Source organism: Colletotrichum chrysophilum, assembly GCF_026319265.1.
Source record: "Colletotrichum chrysophilum strain AFK26 chromosome Unknown scaffold_71, whole genome shotgun sequence".
Lineage (NCBI taxonomy): Eukaryota > Fungi > Ascomycota > Sordariomycetes > Glomerellales > Glomerellaceae > Colletotrichum > Colletotrichum chrysophilum.
In genome coordinates, this window is record NW_026517358.1 from 24,339 (window position 1) to 42,666 (window position 18,328).

Sequence of the window (18,328 nt, forward strand, 5' to 3'; positions counted from 1 at the left end):
CCCACAGACCAGCCGCCCGCGCGGTGTGTTCAAGTCACGGAGGTCGGCCCCGGTTTTAGGCCGTTTCAGGCGGATTATGTGCCTGTTTCTAGCTTATATAAGCGCTGAAGCCCGGAAGTTCCATGCCGAGGCCGAGGCCGACGTTGTCACGAAAATCGGGCAGAATATGAGAGGAAACAGAGGCTGGGGAACGTAGTATTCCTAAATATGTTTTCGGTGACTCGTTCTTTACTTCGGCGGATGCGCGGCTCGACTTACACTGTAGTGCGCTCGAGGAGGCTTTCGGGTCGACAGAACAGGCAGACGAGCCAGATACCATGTCAATTAGGCAACTGGGATTCGGAGGGGTCGTTGTTGAACATGGTCATGATGTTGACCAAGCGCTTATGGAAGCGATATAAGAAGGAACGGGAGAATCAAACGGAATAAGCTACCGTTCTTGTCCAAGCTGTACCGCTTTAGCGACGAAAACGTAACCGGTATGTTCAGATGCCAAGGCCGTTTCATACCATGGGAACTTTTTGAAGTTGCTGGCTTAATGGATTATATAAGGCTCTAGCTTACTAGGTACGATTGGCCATTAAATCTGAACTTTCCCGCTTTTCTCTTACGCTCCTCTCGTTCTACATAGTAAGTCCCCACTAGTCGTAGTTCGCGGGGACTGAACGAGGCATTTCATTGGGCCAGTTCAACGAATTTCGATATCAACCAGCTATTGAGATAAGAACCCTGCGTCGTTTTCGGATGCATGAATTACTCGAGCATCTTTATTTTTGGGAGCGGTAAGAGAAACGAAGGGTTGATACGGATAAGTCGGCAGCGGCGCTAGTGGCGCCGCTTTCGGTATCGTCCCGGCGTAAGCACACCGGATCTTAACTCCGCGCAGAAGCATCGCTTCCGCGTATTTATGGCTGACGCACCGTATCAATGGCGAGTATGATTTCCACGCTGCTGCTTTCCTTATCAAGACAGTCTTAGGTCAGCGGCCCCCGAGTTCCAGGTTACGAGGGACCCCTCGAGACAACGATGCCGGCCTGAAAGTCCCAAGGCCTCGCATGTCCGGCTGTTCTAGGTTTATTAGAGAAGTACAATCTTGGATAAAAAATAATTTGACCTTGGGGGACACTAGCCGGTCTGTCAGGCCGGCCACGAGATTCTCAAGCCGTTGCTTGCTCTTTACCTGAAGCCGCTCCTCAGTGTGAGAAGCCCCATTTGTACGTATAATTTCTTGTGTTATTGCTATTTGGGCTGCGTACTAGGCCCTCTACTGGTTTCATCTTGCCGTATGTAGGGCTTGGGGCCCATTCCCACGTGGCAATCAGCCTAGCCGACGTGCTCTTGGCAGGTCGGCGATGGTCGTGACGCCCGACCATCGGCATTTTGGTCCGCAGCTTGTCACCCAAAAAAGCGACTGTTAGATTTGACAGGTTTAAGGTTTAATAAGAGGCGGTGCATTTGACACCTGGTGATCTCAATGGGCAAGTTCACGAATAAGTTGGCTTTTCATGCAATTCAATGGAAACCGTCAATGACTTGGTGACCGGTATCCCACATAGTAACGATTCACAACGGCAATTGCTCAGTACAATGTTAGGAGACTGTTGTCTATCAAATCATGGCTGTAAAGGCGTTCTGGACGCCTTAGCTTCACGATATGTTCGTCGCGTGCGGGCATTAAAAGATCAGGTCCATCCCATCTTCGTATTCCCAGTCCCGAGCACCATCGGCCTCACCAGACATTCTTTTGTTAATACCAGCCTTCTGCTTTCAGCATGACCTCCATTCGCTTCTTCATCACTCTTTTACTTACACTCATTTCAGTATGCTGCTGCCAGGAAGTGCCCGCTTCGAGGTTTGGGACAACAAGCTGGCGTAATCAGACCTCTGCTCCACCGCGGTCTTCGCTACCACCCTCCAGCTCGTTGGTCCCTTCCTCTGCCCCCCAGTCTAGAATCTCTTCCTCCCCACCACCCACGCTTCCCCCTGCCACCCCAACACGAGCATCCTCATCAGCACCCTCGAGAACATCGTCCGCGCCTCCAAGCACCGTCACCGTCAGCAATGGCGAGACCATTGCCGTGGCTGCGGGAGTCCTCGTAGTCGGTGGTGCCGGCGGCGGCTTCTTCACCCTGAATGGCGTTACGACAGCTGTCCCCGCTGGGGCTGCCATCACAGCTGGATCGACTGCACAAAACCCAGAGAACCCAGACGACCCAGGGAACGAGGCGACCAAGAATCCAGAGCAACAGACGCCTTCGGAGGCACCCTCTAATGCGCCCAGTTCAAGTGTACCTGCCTCAACTTCAGGAAGCCCGACCACCTCATCAGCCGCCCCCACTGGTACGGCCGCCGAATACATGATCTTCGTCAACAGGAACACCACGAAGGCAGACGCAGACGGTTTTGGCAACACCCTCAAGACCATCGTTGGTGATCAGCCACTCAATTCTATTGTAGATGAGAATGGCATTGCCTACATGTGGCGCACGAAGCTCAGGCCGGACCAACTCGATAAGGTGAAGGCTGATCGTGTCGTTGTTGACACAATTCTGTATCAGAAGGGCGCCGCTGAAAAAGACCCGACGCCAGACCCTGAGGACAAGGATCCGGAGGTCGAGCCGGCTCTGGGACCGTCTCCGTCAGGGACCAGTACCGCGCCATTGGCGAAGAGAGCGGACTACACGCAATTGCCCACGGCTAAGAACAAAATCCTCGATCTTCGAACTCTGTCTACACCACCCCAGACCAACGGTATCCTGGAAAACTTCTTCTACGAGGATCCTGCTGGCGAGGGAATCACGGTATATCACATCGACATCGGGCCGTTTGCCATGGACCACGACGAGTTCAAGACGGATTCCAAGGCTAGGCGAGAAACTATTGAAGTGAACCTCGACAAGGAAAATCGCGTTGCGGATGCGGACCACGGAACCTGCGCAGCTTCCAAGATAGTCGGCCAGGGAGTAGGCACTGCCAAACGCGCCGGCCTGGTTACTGTTCGAATTGACGCGGATCCTTGGGGCGTCATCGAGGGCCTACAGGCTGCCGCTAAAGACATCATGGCCAAAGATCTTCGAGGGAAAGCTGTTGTCTCTATTTCTGTCGGCGTAGAGATTGTAGACCCGAAAGAAGACCAGGTCATCATCGACTACATTCGCGAGGTCCTCCAGGCCCTCCAAGAGTGGGACATTCCCGTTGTCTGTCCCTCGGGTAACAACGGTGTTGCAGGCCAGACAGTCCAGGTCAACGAATATCCCGCAATGTTCGCCGATAAGTTCCCAGTGATCGTCGTCGGCTCGACCAGCAGAAGGCTCGAGAAGTCCTGGTTCAGTCAACAAGGCAACCTTCTGACCACCTGGGCCGTCGGCGAGAACGTGAGGTGCGCAAGCTCGACCAACCTCGCCGGGCTGAAGTTCGAGACTGGCACATCTTTTGCGGGTCCGCAAGTCGCCGGAATCGCGGCCTACTTCATGTCGCACCCCGATTTCAACAAAGGCTTCCGCGTGGGCAGCGTCGCCGCTGACGTGCGCGATCTCATCGGCGCAACTTCGTTCCCGCGCATCACCCACGAGGCGGGATACCCGTCCATGGCGTGGAACCTCTGGGGCTCGCAGCAAGCGTGCTCCGTGAACGGGGGCGGCAGCAGCGGCGCACAGAGCAGGGTCATGAGAAGGGCCCTGGAAGGTCGACAGCTTCCTGCTTGTTCTCTCGCGCCCTCGTCCGCGCCAGCGACGGCTGCGCCAACAGCGGCACCTTCAGCGGCACCTTCGGGAATTCCCAACGGAGGTCGCCCGACGACCGGCGGTCCGGTCACCACTACAGTAACTTCTCCTGCCGAAACAGCCACCGGACCTCCAAGCTGTGGTGTTTGCGGAGCGCAGGTCCCGGATGGTGTGAGCGGAGAGATTGGAGGGCAGGTTGGCTGCCAAGGGGGGATTCCGTACGCGCACAGTTCTTGTGAGGGAAATGCCAACTGTAAATGTGAGTTTCCTCCCTTGCCTTTGGAAGAATGTTTTCTAGGAATCTTGAACTAACCATCTATTACAGCCTGGGCTATCGGACAAGAAGACAGAGGAACCTACAGCATCCAGGTGTGCCTATTCTTTGACCAGAACGCCCCGAAGATGGTTAGCCAGGCGCCGGCTGACCCAGAGGGGAAGTGCCCGTTCAAGTACTACGACAAGGCGTGTCCAGAGCCAGCGTCATGAGTTGATGCTGGTGGTGTGGAGTTGTGGAGACATACGCGCAGAAAAAGACCAAGATTGAAATGAATTAAACAATGTTAAAATTACATGGTCTTTTGCAGTTCAAAGCTTCTTGATGGTATAAATTGATGGCTCTAGATGGCCCAGCGTCTCCATATTGTTTCAGCAATTGTCTCCACACCACCCCACCTCTTTCACAACGGGCAAGACCAGTCAATGTCGCGCTGTTTGCATGGCATTGCCAAAAAGAACGCTCAGTATCAATACTCTCAATGTCCTGAACACGTAACGGAATATCAGCGGAATACTCACGAACCCCTGAGGATGAGCGGCGAGAACGATGACTATATTTCGGTTCCCTTATTCCAAACCGAAAGTCATTGGGAGTTCGGATTCCAGGGGGCGGTGTGCATTTTCAAATGCTAATTGAAGAACCAAACTGAAGAAGATTCGATTCCCCATACATTGTTATTCTTTGAGTCTTTGAGTAGCTTAATACTTTTCCCAACCCGAGCAGGCGGGTGGCCGGAGGTTTAGTCGACTCTACCAATGCGCAGTCGTTAGTGAAAAGGGGTCACGGAAACATTGGAGGGTGCGCTTTCAAGTATCATGTCTTCACCCTCAACTAACCAGGCGAATAACTATTTATATGACTGCCCATCTGGTCCCTACCTACTTTTCTGAGGCAAGAAATTAAGCCTTTGTACGTGCACGTTTCGAGCAAGCCTAGCTCACGGATGATGAGTCGCGTCTCACATTTCGAGCCCGTTCCCATTCTCAATTACACCAGCTGCTGCATGGTCTCTTGGCACCTTTCAACGTCGCTGTCCAGCCAGGAGTGCATGTTGCTGAATGCTCCGGTAGAGACAGATACTCAACTACTGAGGTGCAGCTCACATCACGCGAATCGATGTGCCGGCAGGATATCTTAGGCTCTGAAACTGAAAAGTCCGGATGCGGCAACACAACATTTACCTACAATGCAATTCTCTTGTCAGGTTGCTCAAGATTTGTCATTCGAAATATATAAACCTTCCCAAACTCGAAGATTGCCCAAGGACCTTCACCTTGAGTCTTTGAACCCACGTCGTGCACGACGCTCTTCTACCCGGCCAATGCAGGGGATAAAAGGACTAGCATATAAACAGGTCAAGGCCGGGAATCTTTGAAGTTGGACCCGAAGCAAATGAATCCGACGTAGTGGTCTATGACATTGCGACGAACGCAAGTGATGCCGCGCTACAATCTCAGAGGCATCTGAGCAGCCATCCTAGACGACACCCACTCAAAATCACCGCAAGCCTGTCTGATTTGCGTTGCCGTCGTCCTTGATCGTCGCCTTGGTATACTGGGAATACATGAGTACCATACTGGTTACATTAGCTTTCACTCCCATAGGATACGATGGCATGATGCCTGGCGCGCATGTCTGGAAGCTGAACACGCACTTGGCCGTTACATTTACTGGAACGGTTTGACGACTTGAACTCATTGCGTCTTGTGTTAAGAGCACTTACACGAGGAGCCGCCTTTAAATAGGTAGACTGAGATGCGTGCCAGAGTCTTCACGACTTATGACCTACTTGCCCCCCCGCGATCTCAGCCCGCCTTTCACCAGGGCTCATCTCTCTACCTCAACACAACTCGAAGACACATTCAACACGCACACCCAACTTCATCAACTTGTTCAATATGATTTGATTCTGAAAAGACAATGGTCTCAACTATGCCCCAACACGCCGTCCTCGGACGTAGGAAGTTTAAAAAGAAAAGAAACCCGCACAATCCAAAGTCTACCCACTCCTTGCCCCCCCATGCGGCGGCGATACTCCCATTCAGCAAGTATCCTACCCTCGAGGGCAAGGGGGAAACAAAGTAGACACCAACAAGGGGCGAACGCAAATCTCATGCATTCCCTGGCATCCGGCCGCCCCCGTTCCCCAAGAACGCCCCTAAACTCCGATTTCCCTAGTATCTTTCTCTTCTTGATGCTCTTTTTTTGTGGACAATCAAGTGCAGACCAATGTGCGTTTTGTGTAAGTTATTCGCGGTTCCGATGCCTGGGTTCCACTTCCGTCCGATATGGAGAGAAACGAGGAGCGGTAGCCAAGTCTCTGTATCCAGAAATGTGAGAAAAGGAATGTTTTCCTATCCGCCATCCGTCCCGGGTTTCGTTTTTTCTATTCTGTCGTGTTTGACTCGGTTTCCTTAGGAGTGTGCCGTCGATCGAGAGAAGAAGAAGAAAAGACAAAGTGAAATTCTCTGATCCGAGGCCTGGTCTGGTCTATGGCCTATGGCCGGCGTGGTTCGGTATGCACATCTTTCCTCGTGTGCTGGGTGGTCCGTGTTTTATCACGGTAAATTGAAAATGTGGGTATAGCCGGCCGGAGGTTACGGGATGGAGCTGGTATCGCATGAGAGGAGGTCCGGCTGCGGTCATGGAAGGTCCTATGCCGTCTGGAGGCAGCGTGACCGAGATCATTGCAACAAGTCCTTGACGTTCTCTTTTACGCTCAACGCCCACTTCAACTTCGCCAACGTCGATCTCGTCTCTTCCAACAACCTCTCCTGCTCCGCTTCCCTCTCCGCCGCGTTTGTCTTGATGCTCTTCAACGCCTCCTCTTGCTCCGTCTTGTAATCCGAAAACTTCTTCTCCATGTCCTCCTTCTGCCGTTGCAGCTCCTTGATGTTGCCGTCCTGCTGGTCGCACAGGTCCCTCAGCGTCGTGATCTTGTCGTCGTCCCTCCTCCTCTCCTCGACGAGCCCGGCAATCTCGGCACGCAGCTTGAGATGTGCGCGCTTCACCTCGTCGCCCTGGTCCTTCCAGTGCGAGCTGATAGCGTTATACCGCCCCTCCATCAGCGCGGCGTGCGTGTTGGCGTCCTCGACCTGCTTCGTCGTGCTGGACCGCATCTTCTCCATCTCGTCGCGCCACATCTGCTCCTTGGCCTGCGCGTCCGCCGTGCGCTTCTTCTCGAGCTCCACGTTCCCCTGGAGCGTCTCCACCTGGCGCTCCTTGCGGCTGAGCAGCGTCTTGGTGACGCTCGCCTCGAGCAGGCGGCTCTCGTAGTCGCTGATCAAGCGCTCCATCTTGTCCTCGACGAGCTTGGCGGCCTGCTTCGCCTCCTCGGCCCGTAACCGCTCGATCTGGATGTCGCGCTTGAGGGCCTCGTTGTCGCTGACGAGCTTGTTGATGACGCGGCCCGTCTTGCCCAGGCCCGCCTTGCCGATGGTCGAGTCCCAGCCGGCGCCTTGGGATTCGGCGGCGGCGGCGGTGTCGTCGTCGACGGGGGGCGAGGCGTCCCTCGGCTTGAGGGTTGCGTCGCCGTTGGACCATTCCTGTTTTAGCTTCACGCTCGGGGGCGTTCTGTCTTGGTGGTTGGAGGCCATGCTGACGGCGCTGGCGTTGCTGTCTACGGAGGATGAGAAGGCGGAGTTGCGGGAGTGGTGGGTGTCGGAGCTCGTGTCGCTCGCGGCTTCGAAGCTGGGTACTGTGCGGATGGTCTGGACCATCTTTTGGGTGCCTCGGGGAGACGGAGAGGGGCTGCTCGTCGACTGGATTCTGGTGTTCCCGTCGAAGCGAGTGCTCATGCTAACGTTGCGGGCAGCACCGGCGGTTGATGTTGCAAGGCTGCGGTTGGACTGTGTACCATTTAACGGGGTATCTGTCGTCGTTGTGGTCGCCGAGGAAGGATTCGCTGAGGATGCTTTGCGGGTGTCTATGGTGAGAGGAGAAGTTAGCCAAGGAGAATTCTCCCCAGAGATTTGCGTATCCCCCTCTCTCTCGGGCCGTCGAAAGTAGTGGCGCAAGGACGGAAGCGACGTCGATCGAGAGTCTTCAGGAGTGGTGGACTGGCGGCGGACGGGGCGAGGTTTCAAGCAAACAGCGGGAAGGACGGGGACCCTTACCGAGAATGAAGCCCTGGAATTCGGGGACTTGGGGAGGATTAGAGGGGATGCGCTGCGTCTGTTGCTTCTGTGGTTTTTGGAGTTTACTGGGCATGTCTCTCGTTCATTGTCCGTCTTGTTAAGGTTGAGTAGTCCGGGTAGGCTGGCCGAGGTTAAGATAGTTCGCGGGCTGGGTGTTGGGTAGCGCGTGGTAGTACTAGTAAGGTAGGTACGGTAGGTAGGCGGTTCAAGTATGTAGCAGCGGATGGTGGTTGCGGCAGACGGGAGGATGGGAAAGTTTGGGGGGGAGGGGAGCGCGTTCGTCTTTTTTGGATCGGGGGTGTGTTCGCTTCAGTGGTCGAAAACGGCGGGCAGCATGTGCGTCTGATGTCGCGGCGGCCGTTCGAGGGCACGAGGGGTGGCTGACGTGGGATTCTTTGGAGGGTTGGAATGAGAGCTGCAGCTCTGCGTCAAGCAGGACAAGACAAGCGATGGCGATTCCAGACGTTTCTTGGGGCGGAAGTCCGGGGCGATGCTTGGGACGAAGTTCCTCGGTGCGCAATGCAGGCGATGCAGGCGCAGAGCAGCGCAATGGCGATGCGATGCAGGGAAGAACGAGAATCTCGCTCCGCTCGGTGCCTGGCCTGATCACGGAGTGGAAGGCTGGCTGGTAGGTAGGTAGGTAGTATTTCGTACACTGCAAGCTAGGTAGGTACGACACCTAGGAATAAACAGCCGACGAACGTGGGTATGTGTGTTTTGTGTGTCTCTGCTTGCTCGGGGCTGTGTGTTTGGAGGCTACGTCAGTCAGGTCATTTTCCTCTGACAGGAGGTGGGAAAGGAGGGTCGAGCGAGAAGGGGAAAGCCCAGATAAATTAGTGTAAAAGAAGGGCCGCTCTGCTATGAGCATGGGATGGAAGAGAAAGAGGAAGACGACACGACAGGAAAAGGCTCCAGTTTCTCCTTGCAGCGCGTCCAGTGTCCAGTCCTTGTTAGCGAGGCCGGGTTCAATGGCAATGTTTTTCTGCGGCCCCCAGATTCGTTCTAAAGTGGATGCCTTTCCATTTCCTTTTTTTTCGGTGCACTTGCAAGCAATTCGAATGAAGCCGGTCCAGGCACAAGCAAAGCACAGGCATAATTAAGACTCACACGCGGATGGGCGGGAGCCACCACACCGCGTCGGGGAATCAACACTGCCCAGCTACGAAAACAGTCTAGCACAACACAACCACTTTACTTCGCTACTAATGTACTTGTGCAGGTACTGCCGCCATCGCCAGGCCTTGCCCTCCACCCTCACGCCAGACTCCCGACCGGCTGGGCAGGCAAATCACAGCGGACCACGAGCCCTGCGAGGCCACCACCTCCCAGGTCCTTCCGGGCTGCCGCAGCAGGGCCAGCCAGTCGGACCCCACTAAAAAAGGAGACCACCCTGTTCCCCAGCAACGAAGATCGCTGCTGCTGCGTCACTCTGTATCCGTCCAGTACTGGGTGCTGCGGCTGCTGCTGCTGCTGAGAACACAAGTCAATGCACGGCCCCTCGCATGTCCTCTTTCGTGACCCCCGTCCGTCTTTTTCGTGCCTGCCCGTCTTAGCTAAGGGGGGTTTAGGCAAGGGGAACATGGTGAAGCATTGAGGCGTTGTTGTCGATGTCACTCACAGACGGACGTTGATGGTTGGATGCATTACATCGAATTTCCCTCTTGTTTGAGTTGAACAACAACCAACCGCAGCATAGCACCCCTTTCTCCTGCGGCACCACACCCACAACAGACCAGCGCCTATCAACCCATCAAAACCAGAAATATCTTGACACACAACAGAAGAATAGCATTGCCTCCTCGCATAAAGTCAACTGCACCCCATTTCCCGCCCCTCGCCTCCCGCAGAATGAGACTAGCAGCAACCAACGAGAGATGCGATTTCGAGAAAAAGCAAAGCCCAGCCGCGTTTCCCCTCAATCCCATCCAGTCCCAACTCCGCCCCCGGCCCCCAGCGCAGATCAAAGACAACATCGTGCTCGATCCAACCCTCCCAAGGTTCCTCCCATCCTCGGTCCGCCTCTGGCAGCGAACCCCCCTCGTAGGGCACTGCCTGTCCTGGTCGTATCAGTGACAAAGCATCAAACCTATCAGGCAGTGGAACCCTTGAACATACGTCTTATTCACAACAAACCAACTTCAACTAAGTGCATGAATGAATCCCGTTCCACCCTTTGATTTAGCATAGCTAGGTACTCAAAATCCGACAACGAGGCTGAAAAAATCCCAAACGGAAAACGAAACCCAAAAACGGCAACTCTCCAACGAGGCCAACAGCACAGAAACACCAGAGTTCCTTGGACAAAATGTTGTTATTATTATCATCAGCCTCTTAACCTCCAGCCGAAAGGTATGCTCAACTACCCTGCATCATCAGAGAACATTGAAAACAGCCCAGCATCGTCAGATCGTCGGCTCCATCTGCATCCTCTCTTGGCGGAACAGCGCAACTGCACAACATTGATCAAAGCCTCTCTACGCCCAAGTTAACCCCTCCCCGCAAAAAAAGCCTCCTGACCCGCCCGCCCCCTTCTGTCTGTACCAAAATATTCTCCGACGCAGCATTTCCTTCCCGTAAACCTACACAAAGAGGCTGGATGTCGCCCGTCCTTCCCAAAGCAAGGCAAAGCTCAAAAAAAACGCATCGACCAACAACGCCGGCAGATCACCCGCGCGCCGCACGCCGCACGCCGCACGCCGCCGCCCCAGCCATCCAAACCCCCTTCGCATTAGTGTCGGTCGGTCTTCCGGAGTCTTTGCTCGGTCTGGCCTGGCCTCTCGGCCCCCCGGACCCCAACCACTGATAGCCCCACAGCGTCCGTCCAAACCGCTCCCGCCCTTCCCGTGCGTGCCAAGATGGCGCCTCACAGACAGCGGTCTTTGCCTCACTAGCTAGGAATGGGAATTCGTCTTTCGAATATCCGGCAGACAAAGATATGGAACACGGCACTCGAAGATCTCTCCGGAAACTTGATTTCCATTTGCTAAGCTTTAACTTTTGAGACTTCATCTCCGTTTGCCTTGCGAGGGGAACTCCTAACCCCTAATGTTATATATGCACAGTAGTAATCCGTACACTCCATGGTCTTCCCGTGGAAAACCTCATAGTCAAACGCCAATTCGATGCCATGCTTAGCCATTCCCGCGTACGATTCCCCCGCCATTCTGCGGTGGGGAGTCCTCGAACGCTCTCACTTTAGGGTATCCTCAGTCTGAAGCTCAAACAGCCCATGAACCACCATCGTTGACCACTGCCCGCCAGTGTCCACAGCAGACCTCTCTCTCTCCACATTCCAGTCCGCGCGTACCTTTTTTTGCCGTCTACATCCTTTGTTGTACTCATGTATATGTCTGTGTGAAAAATCATCCATGGTCGCGTCATTGATTGACGGCCGCATACAAGCGACCACCTTCACGTCGCGATGGCCGTGTTGTTGGTCGCCGCGGCAGCGTTGTTGTTCTCCGCGTCGCCCTTGGCCGCTTGGAGGAAGGCCGGTCTGAACTTGACGAGGTACTTCGCTGCCAACGGCTTTGCGTCCTCGACTGTTGTCGGCGTTAGCAAACATACCAGCACACATGGACCGGCCTCAACTTACACTCTGTCCAGATATTTTGCACAGTATCCAGAGCCATCTCCTTCGCCGGCGGCCGCATCATGACCAGGTACAGCAGACTTGTCAGTGCCAGGGGGACGACTGTCGGGTCTCGACAGATGGCCTTGACACGCGACAGAATCGCCGGGCTGAGTTCGGGAATCTCTCCCAGGAACCTCGTAAGCACCTTGTCCTGCGCATTGAGATATTGCGAGAAGCCGTCAATGAGCTTCAACGCCCACTTTTCGTAGTGCATGGGTTGATCGCCGGCTTGCTTCTTCTGCAGCTGGTCATTGTACCACTCTTCCGTCAACCACGTGATGGCTACATCGATGCGCCGTCGGAAGTCCTCGAGCACGTAGGTATATAGAGATTCTCTGATACTGTTGCCGAGTGAGAATCGTGCCGCAGAGCTACTGCTCTCGTCTTTGACGTCTACACCCTCCAGGCCTGCCGCAGACCTGCTAGCCAGACGTGTGATGATGGCAATCCACGATTCACGATCATTGCTACTAGCCGCCAATCGATTGATGCCAGACTTGGACTTCTTGGCCGGATCTTCGAGCGTCTTCACGAACTGGAACAGGGACATCACGGAACCTTGACCTGCGCTGAGCGCCATTTCGGGCGTCAGCGTCGGTGGCGGCGGCAACCTGAAGGACCTGAGCCCAAAGTCTCCGTCATCCAGCTTGGCCACACTATCGCCATCAAGCTTGTTCAGAATCTGCTCGTTGTCCTCGGCCGCAGAAAAGTCCGGCTCGTAGTCGTCATCGTCCTCGTCTACACCAAGCGGTGCAGTTTCTGGGTTAATTGGGGGTGGTGGCTGGGCAGCCAACGCATTGAGTCGTCCACGAATGCCCTACGGAGTGTTAGATGGGCGCCTCGGTTCGTGGCAGCGTACTTACCTCGAGCGCCTTCATAAGTAGATGTTGATCTGTACGGATGAGGGTGGTGATGCTGATCTTGGCGGCCATGGCGGGAGGCAGCGTTGCTACGTCAAACGCCTTGAGGCCTTCGCTGCCCGTGAGTGTGAACACATCGCCGAGGCTGTGAGGGCCTGGCGGCAGCGATGTGATCTGGATCTGTGGTGTTGTCGATACTTGTGGTACCAGTCGCTGACGCTTGGGGTCCATGCCGTCGTGGTGCTGAGCCTCATAAGCCCGTTTGCGGCCGGCCTCGTCGAATATCTCGTTTCGCATACGCATCATCCTCTCGACGTGCTGCTGGATTCGTGGCGCCATGGGGTTTTGCGGGTCGCTGGGTGCATGTTAGTCGGTGGCAAACACCAGCCAGAGACAGTGGAAACAGTACCGTTTGGACAAATGGATCAAGAGCATACGGGTGGTCTTTTCCATGGACTTGACCATTACGCGGGTTTTGGGAGTCATGGGCGAGTTTGCGAGCTTCAGTGGGTTGAAGTTGAGCACGGCATTCAAGATCCTGTTGGCCGTGCCGGGCCGTGTGCGGATCAAGATGGACAAGCAGTTGAGAGTGGCATCAACAATGAGAACATCACTATCACCAAGGCGCCTGCGGTTAGCTGTGATACAGGCCTGCTCCCACATACTGATCCTTACCTGCTGTTCTCCTGCAAGACGCTCAGCATTCTGTCCAGCAAACCAGCTCCTTCAGCGTCGAGCGTCCTAGCATCCAACGTCTGATGATTGGGCGGGATCTTGTCCAGCGATATGTCAAGAGAGTCACCACGCTAGGGAAGTTTGTCAGTGTCGTCAAGATAGCGATGCATTGGGCCGAGCCTACTCTGGGTTCCGCTGGGTTGGCCGTTGACTGCGCCAGTACGACTCGCTGTGCAAACTTGATGCAGCAAATGCGCACCGTAGGCTCAGCGTCGTCCCATATCCTGAGAATCCTCTTCTTGATCGCTACCATCCGCTCCCATGTGGTGGTGTCATACGAGTTGTTGATGCTACCGATAGAAAGTCAGCGTCCAGTCCTGCCCCTTCACCAGCAATCGCCGTTCAATCCTAGGGTCGTACGCACATCCATCTCAACGCATACGGGTAAACGCTAGCGGCAGTCTGTATAGCGCTCCGCAAGACATGGGCGTCCTCATTGGGGTTCTCAACCATGGTCTGCAGCGTGTCCAGCACGAAGAGCTGCATCGTCTCCTTCTCGCTTCCGGGGAGGGCTGGCGTCGCAAAGGCCTCGGCTAAGAAGTCGGCGCCCCATCTTCGTAGTTCGACGCGCGCGGAGGGTCCGACGATCGGAAGGATGCTCTGGACGACGTTGGGATAGTATTTGACGTCGCCGAGGACGAGTTTGCGGGCGTCGTTCAGTTGGCGGATTTGGTCGCTCACGGACTGCTCAGAGGCGGACGCCATCGTTGCGATGACCGATCGGGGATGAAGGGACTACAAGTCGAGCCGATCTCGCGAAGTACTCTAGAGATTCAAAAAGCGAGATATTGTGGTTTGTTGTGGCGGAGGTTGACCACGGCGAGGGGGTTTGAGATCACAAGGGTCGTGGCAGGAGCTTGTCGCGACTTGTCGAAATATGGAGAGCTCAAGCTTTTTCCAGGTCACCATGCCTCCAACGCGCCGGAAAATAAACAAGATCGCAATCGGTTGTCGTCTTCAAAAGGGTCGCCAGCAGAATCCGGTGGAAAATTTGTTGGATGGTTAGGCAACTTGAAGGTGACTGGTGTCCGATGTGATTGCCTTGTCCTTCTTTTTTCCCCCAAGCTCCAAAAGTGTGAAGTGTTTCTGCGGTGCAAGTGCAGCAGCGGCCTGGCGACGTCGAAAGGCTGCGTGACAAGCGACCAGCGACGCGGGTTATGACGGGGCGTGTCGACCTGGGTAGCTGCTTTGGGCTTAGCGTCCTTTGTGCCCTTTCTGCAGACAGCGCTCCGTGCTTGTGGTCGTGTGTGGTGAGTGGTGCCTGTGGGTGGAGAGAAAGACAGCCTGTGCACCCGTCTGGCCCCCTGGAGCTCTGGGCCTCTTTAAATCGAGATGTTGGACGTCCGGCAGATGAGAAGGAGCTGGCTCCGTGATGACGATGTAAAACCGGAAAGCTCCTTGATTTCGAAACACAATTGGCTTGGGATTTTAAGCTTGCACTTCGCAGCTGTTCTCACCGTAAGGTAGAAGAAGCACTAAAGGAAGCAAGGTATGTCTCTCATGCAAAAGGCAGCGAGCGCTCTCTGCGTCCTGGCCCGGCCCCCAAAAAAGACAACCGCTGCCCGCAGGGACCCCTGCCTAGGGGCTTATCGGATCAGTCTACGTCACTATCAGTTCAGCCGATCTTCAGCCGCTTTATCGATACCAATCAGCGGCGAGGGAATGTTCGGCCTGTGAATTTCCTCTAGATTATTCGGTCTATGCGACAGGCGAGATCGAACTTCATCACGGCGCAACCCACGATCGCCCAAGGGCAGCGACACACCCCGTCACCTCCACACCTGCGATATTTCTCATAGCGATCGAATAGAGCTGAAGGCCGATAAATCCAGTCGCAATGGCAATGTATAGCAACGAGTCCCCCGCAGTCACCCGCTGAGTGTGGTCTGACGAGCAAAAAAACAGCCCCAAGAAGTCCTCCTACTACGATCGCAACCTGCGACAAGGGCCCGCCCTGATCCGAGCACGCAAGCCTTACCTCGTCAAGAACCTCGCTGTTGGTGCCGGTCTGTGGTGCTTCGCCGGCGCAGTGTGTATGTGGCGACTGTTCATATTCAAGAAGTGTTTAGCTAATTAGGCATCTTAGACTGGTACACTCTCAAGGCGGTCGGACAGGACGAGTTCGAGGACGTCAAGGTCCCCGATGTTCCAAGGCAGCCGGCAAAGAACAACTGAGGGTACGATGCAGCGGATGAACGATGAAACGAGGCAACAGTGTCACTATGTGGCCAGGTCATAAGACGCCGAATACATGGGTTTGCAAGTGAGAGCGCATTTGCATTGTATAATATATGCCGGCGAGAAGAAGTCGCCTCCTAACATGAATGCACCTCTGTAAAAAATCAAAAACAACCAATCAACTTCTGTACATGTCTCGTTAAAGGTACAGGGAACAACTGCCCACCCCAATGCAGACGAGGCGCCCCAAACCGATCCAAACCACCCGTCTTTTTCTTTTTAAAACTGAGGGACTTCGCACGTCTATGCGAACCCAACGATGAAAAGCCAACGCCTCTGTGCGCGGCATAAACGTAACCGAGATGAAGAAAATAAAAGAGGGCGATGCGCCCAAGCCGTCGTGGGGTATCATAACAGTACAGTAAGCCTCGAAAACGCCGTCAGCAACCGGGTGATGCCTCTCAACTTGCCACCGCTGTCGCTGGTTCCTGTTTGGGCGCCGAGTCCTTGGCCGCTTTCGATGCCCGACTTCCTGCGCGCTTCATCTGAGCGCTCTGCGTGAGAACGTTTGCTGTCCTTACCATCTCTGGGGATGCAGAAGGAAACAGACTCGTGTGTGGTGACGTCTGCGGGACCGCGTGGCCGTTCGATAACGGCGGCGGTTGCGATGGGCCTGCTGGAGTCTTGCTCTGCGACGGGCTGTTGACCCGCGCCCCCTGCGCCGAAGGACCTGTGCTGATCTTGTGGGAAATGTGGTTCGGGTTTGCCCAAGGCGTGTCCTTAATGAATTGCTCGCCGGCAGGGCCAAGAGCACCCCCGAACGCAACTGCTTGATAGTCCTCAAGAGGCTGCATCATTGACCTTTGACGAGGCTTTGAACTGCGCTGGGAGGCCATTAGCGGATGTCCGGTAGAGCCAGGGGACGATGTTATCTTACCTTCATGGCCTCTAGATCGTCTTCGACTTCCATCGCGTTGGCGCCGCGGATGGCGGGCATCGCAGGGAAACCTTCGTGCTTGGCAAGCCCTGCAAGGAAAGAAACTTCCGAGTTGTACGCGACAGCATTCCTGGTGCGCTGGGTCGGGTTGGTAGGGAACAGAAGCCCGTAGTCTGGCACGCTATGCGCGCTACGTCTAGCATTCTGTGTCTCGTACCACTCCTTGTTGAGATCCTCTAGCATCTTTGAGCGCTGTTCCCTTACGCCTTGGTAGAACTGGTCCCAGATCTGGGCGCGGCGTGCCACAGCTAGTCGTTCAAGCGCCTCGACGGACAACTCGTACTCCTTGTTCATGTGCAGCAACTTCTTCTCGAGCCTCTCGTCCAAGCATTGCTTCATGTTGAGGTACTCGGGATGGGATGGAGGTTCGGCTTGCAGGGAGTGCTCCTCTTGCTCGAGGCGCTCTAGGCGATCCTTGTACAGTCTGCCGCAAATCAATCAGCGCGTGTCGGACGGGGTGATTCGACGCGTAGAATACTCACCGCTCGCGGAAAAACACAAACTTCTCCTCCAAATCTGTCCATTCCTCAACAGCGGCACGCTTCTTCTCGACTAGAAATCTGGTCAGTCTAAGCTTCGTGCACTAGGTCAAGGGGTCCTTACGCTCTTCGTCGTGTGTCGCTTCCGCGTCGTCGTCACCCTCGTGTTCAGCGTGATCGTCCTCGTGAGTCCCCGCATCCTCGTCACCCCGGCTATCATCGCGGGCGTCGTCATGGCCTTCATGGTCATGAACCTCGGCAGCATTGCCTTTGCGCTTGCTGCCGTTGCGGGTAATCTTTTTCGTTATTTGAGCGTCCTTCACCGGGCTCTGGCCGTCGCGCGACAGACCACGCTTGGTCGGTGGAAGCTCGGGGGCGTTGTCGTCGGTCGCAGAGTGGTCGCCGCTGTGGGAATTTGTGGATGGGACCTCGTCCTCGTGCATCTCCACGTCATTCTTGTGTGGTTCCTGGTCCTGGGGCACGACTGACCCGGTGCGCTTCCTGGAAGGCTGCCCTGGCTCGCTTGACTCCGCGATCGGCGACCGTTTTCTCTTCTTGTTATCGGCGCTCTCAGGGTTGTCTTCGGCGGAGGGGAGCTCTGTGGACTTCTTGGGCTTGCTGGGTGACGCCTCGTCACCGTGGCTGGAGGCCATCGACACGTCGTCGTGGTCGGAAAGACTGTCGTCGTCGCCATCGTCGGCGCCGTCGACGGAAAATGTCTTTTGGAGCTTGCTAGGCGTGCGTTCAAAGATCTGGCCGTCGTTGAACTGATTGACGACCACGTCCTTGTGCCGCTGGGCCTGCGGGGTGTCGTAGAGGCGCTCAGTCTCCGCCTCGGTATCGTTCGCCTCGGACAGGTTGCTGTCGGAGTCGAGCGCATCGTCGTGGTGTGACTGAGGCGGATCGAGCTGCATGCCATCGAGGGAGTCTCCGCCGTCCTTGTCCTCGACGTCGCTCAGAGGGCTGGAGATGTTGCTGTCGTCATGATCGAGCGTCGCCTGGCCCGGTGAGAGGGCAGGCGGCGCTGACGCCGTGGCTGCCATTGAAACGAGGACTTGATACCGTGCTTTGCGATATCAAATCGGGTGGTTCGGGTGCAGGATGGGTCGCGGCCGGGTGCAATTCGACCAGACGTTTTCGTGGGAACGACGGCGACGGGGCGCGGAGGGACAAGCAGAACCAGCAGAGGCAGGTTGGGGTGGTGGGCTGGCCGTTGTGGGGAGAAAAGCGAGTGTCTGCCAAAATCTAGAGGTAAATAAAAGCTGGCAGAGGATAGCATGAAAGCTTGAGATTGCGTAGAGCCCGGAATC

General features: G+C 55.3%; 5 protein-coding genes across 5 annotated transcripts; 2 read left to right on the top strand and 3 right to left on the bottom strand.

Moving 5' to 3' along the window:
- Positions 1 to 1,772: 1,772 nt before the first annotated feature.
- On the top strand, positions 1,773 to 4,208 carry COL26b_008232 (uncharacterized protein; the record flags this gene model as incomplete). The annotated part of the gene is made up of 2 exons (XM_053180996.1): positions 1,773 to 3,981; positions 4,048 to 4,208. The coding sequence occupies 2 exons, from the start codon at positions 1,773 to 1,775 to the stop codon at positions 4,206 to 4,208; spliced, it is 2,370 nt and encodes a 789-aa protein (XP_053035012.1).
- Positions 4,209 to 6,683: 2,475 nt separating this feature from the next.
- Positions 6,684 to 7,796, bottom strand: COL26b_008233 (uncharacterized protein; the record flags this gene model as incomplete). The annotated part of the gene is made up of 1 exon (XM_053180997.1): positions 6,684 to 7,796. One exon carries the CDS (start codon positions 7,794 to 7,796, stop codon positions 6,684 to 6,686), a length of 1,113 nt encoding a protein of 370 aa, XP_053035013.1.
- Positions 7,797 to 11,546: 3,750 nt separating this feature from the next.
- Positions 11,547 to 14,069, bottom strand: COL26b_008234 (uncharacterized protein; the record flags this gene model as incomplete). Its single annotated transcript, XM_053180998.1, has 7 exons — positions 11,547 to 11,677; positions 11,731 to 12,586; positions 12,633 to 12,984; positions 13,039 to 13,257; positions 13,305 to 13,435; positions 13,489 to 13,654; positions 13,729 to 14,069. The coding sequence occupies 7 exons, from the start codon at positions 14,067 to 14,069 to the stop codon at positions 11,547 to 11,549; spliced, it is 2,196 nt and encodes a 731-aa protein (XP_053035014.1).
- Positions 14,070 to 15,201: 1,132 nt separating this feature from the next.
- Positions 15,202 to 15,539, top strand: COL26b_008235 (uncharacterized protein; the record flags this gene model as incomplete). Its single annotated transcript, XM_053180999.1, has 3 exons — positions 15,202 to 15,209; positions 15,270 to 15,397; positions 15,451 to 15,539. The coding sequence occupies 3 exons, from the start codon at positions 15,202 to 15,204 to the stop codon at positions 15,537 to 15,539; spliced, it is 225 nt and encodes a 74-aa protein (XP_053035015.1).
- A 464-nt stretch (positions 15,540 to 16,003) lies between these two features.
- On the bottom strand, positions 16,004 to 18,061 carry COL26b_008236 (uncharacterized protein; the record flags this gene model as incomplete). Its single annotated transcript, XM_053181000.1, has 4 exons — positions 16,004 to 16,426; positions 16,480 to 16,963; positions 17,022 to 17,091; positions 17,143 to 18,061. The coding sequence occupies 4 exons, from the start codon at positions 18,059 to 18,061 to the stop codon at positions 16,004 to 16,006; spliced, it is 1,896 nt and encodes a 631-aa protein (XP_053035016.1).
- Positions 18,062 to 18,328: the final 267 nt, after the last annotated feature.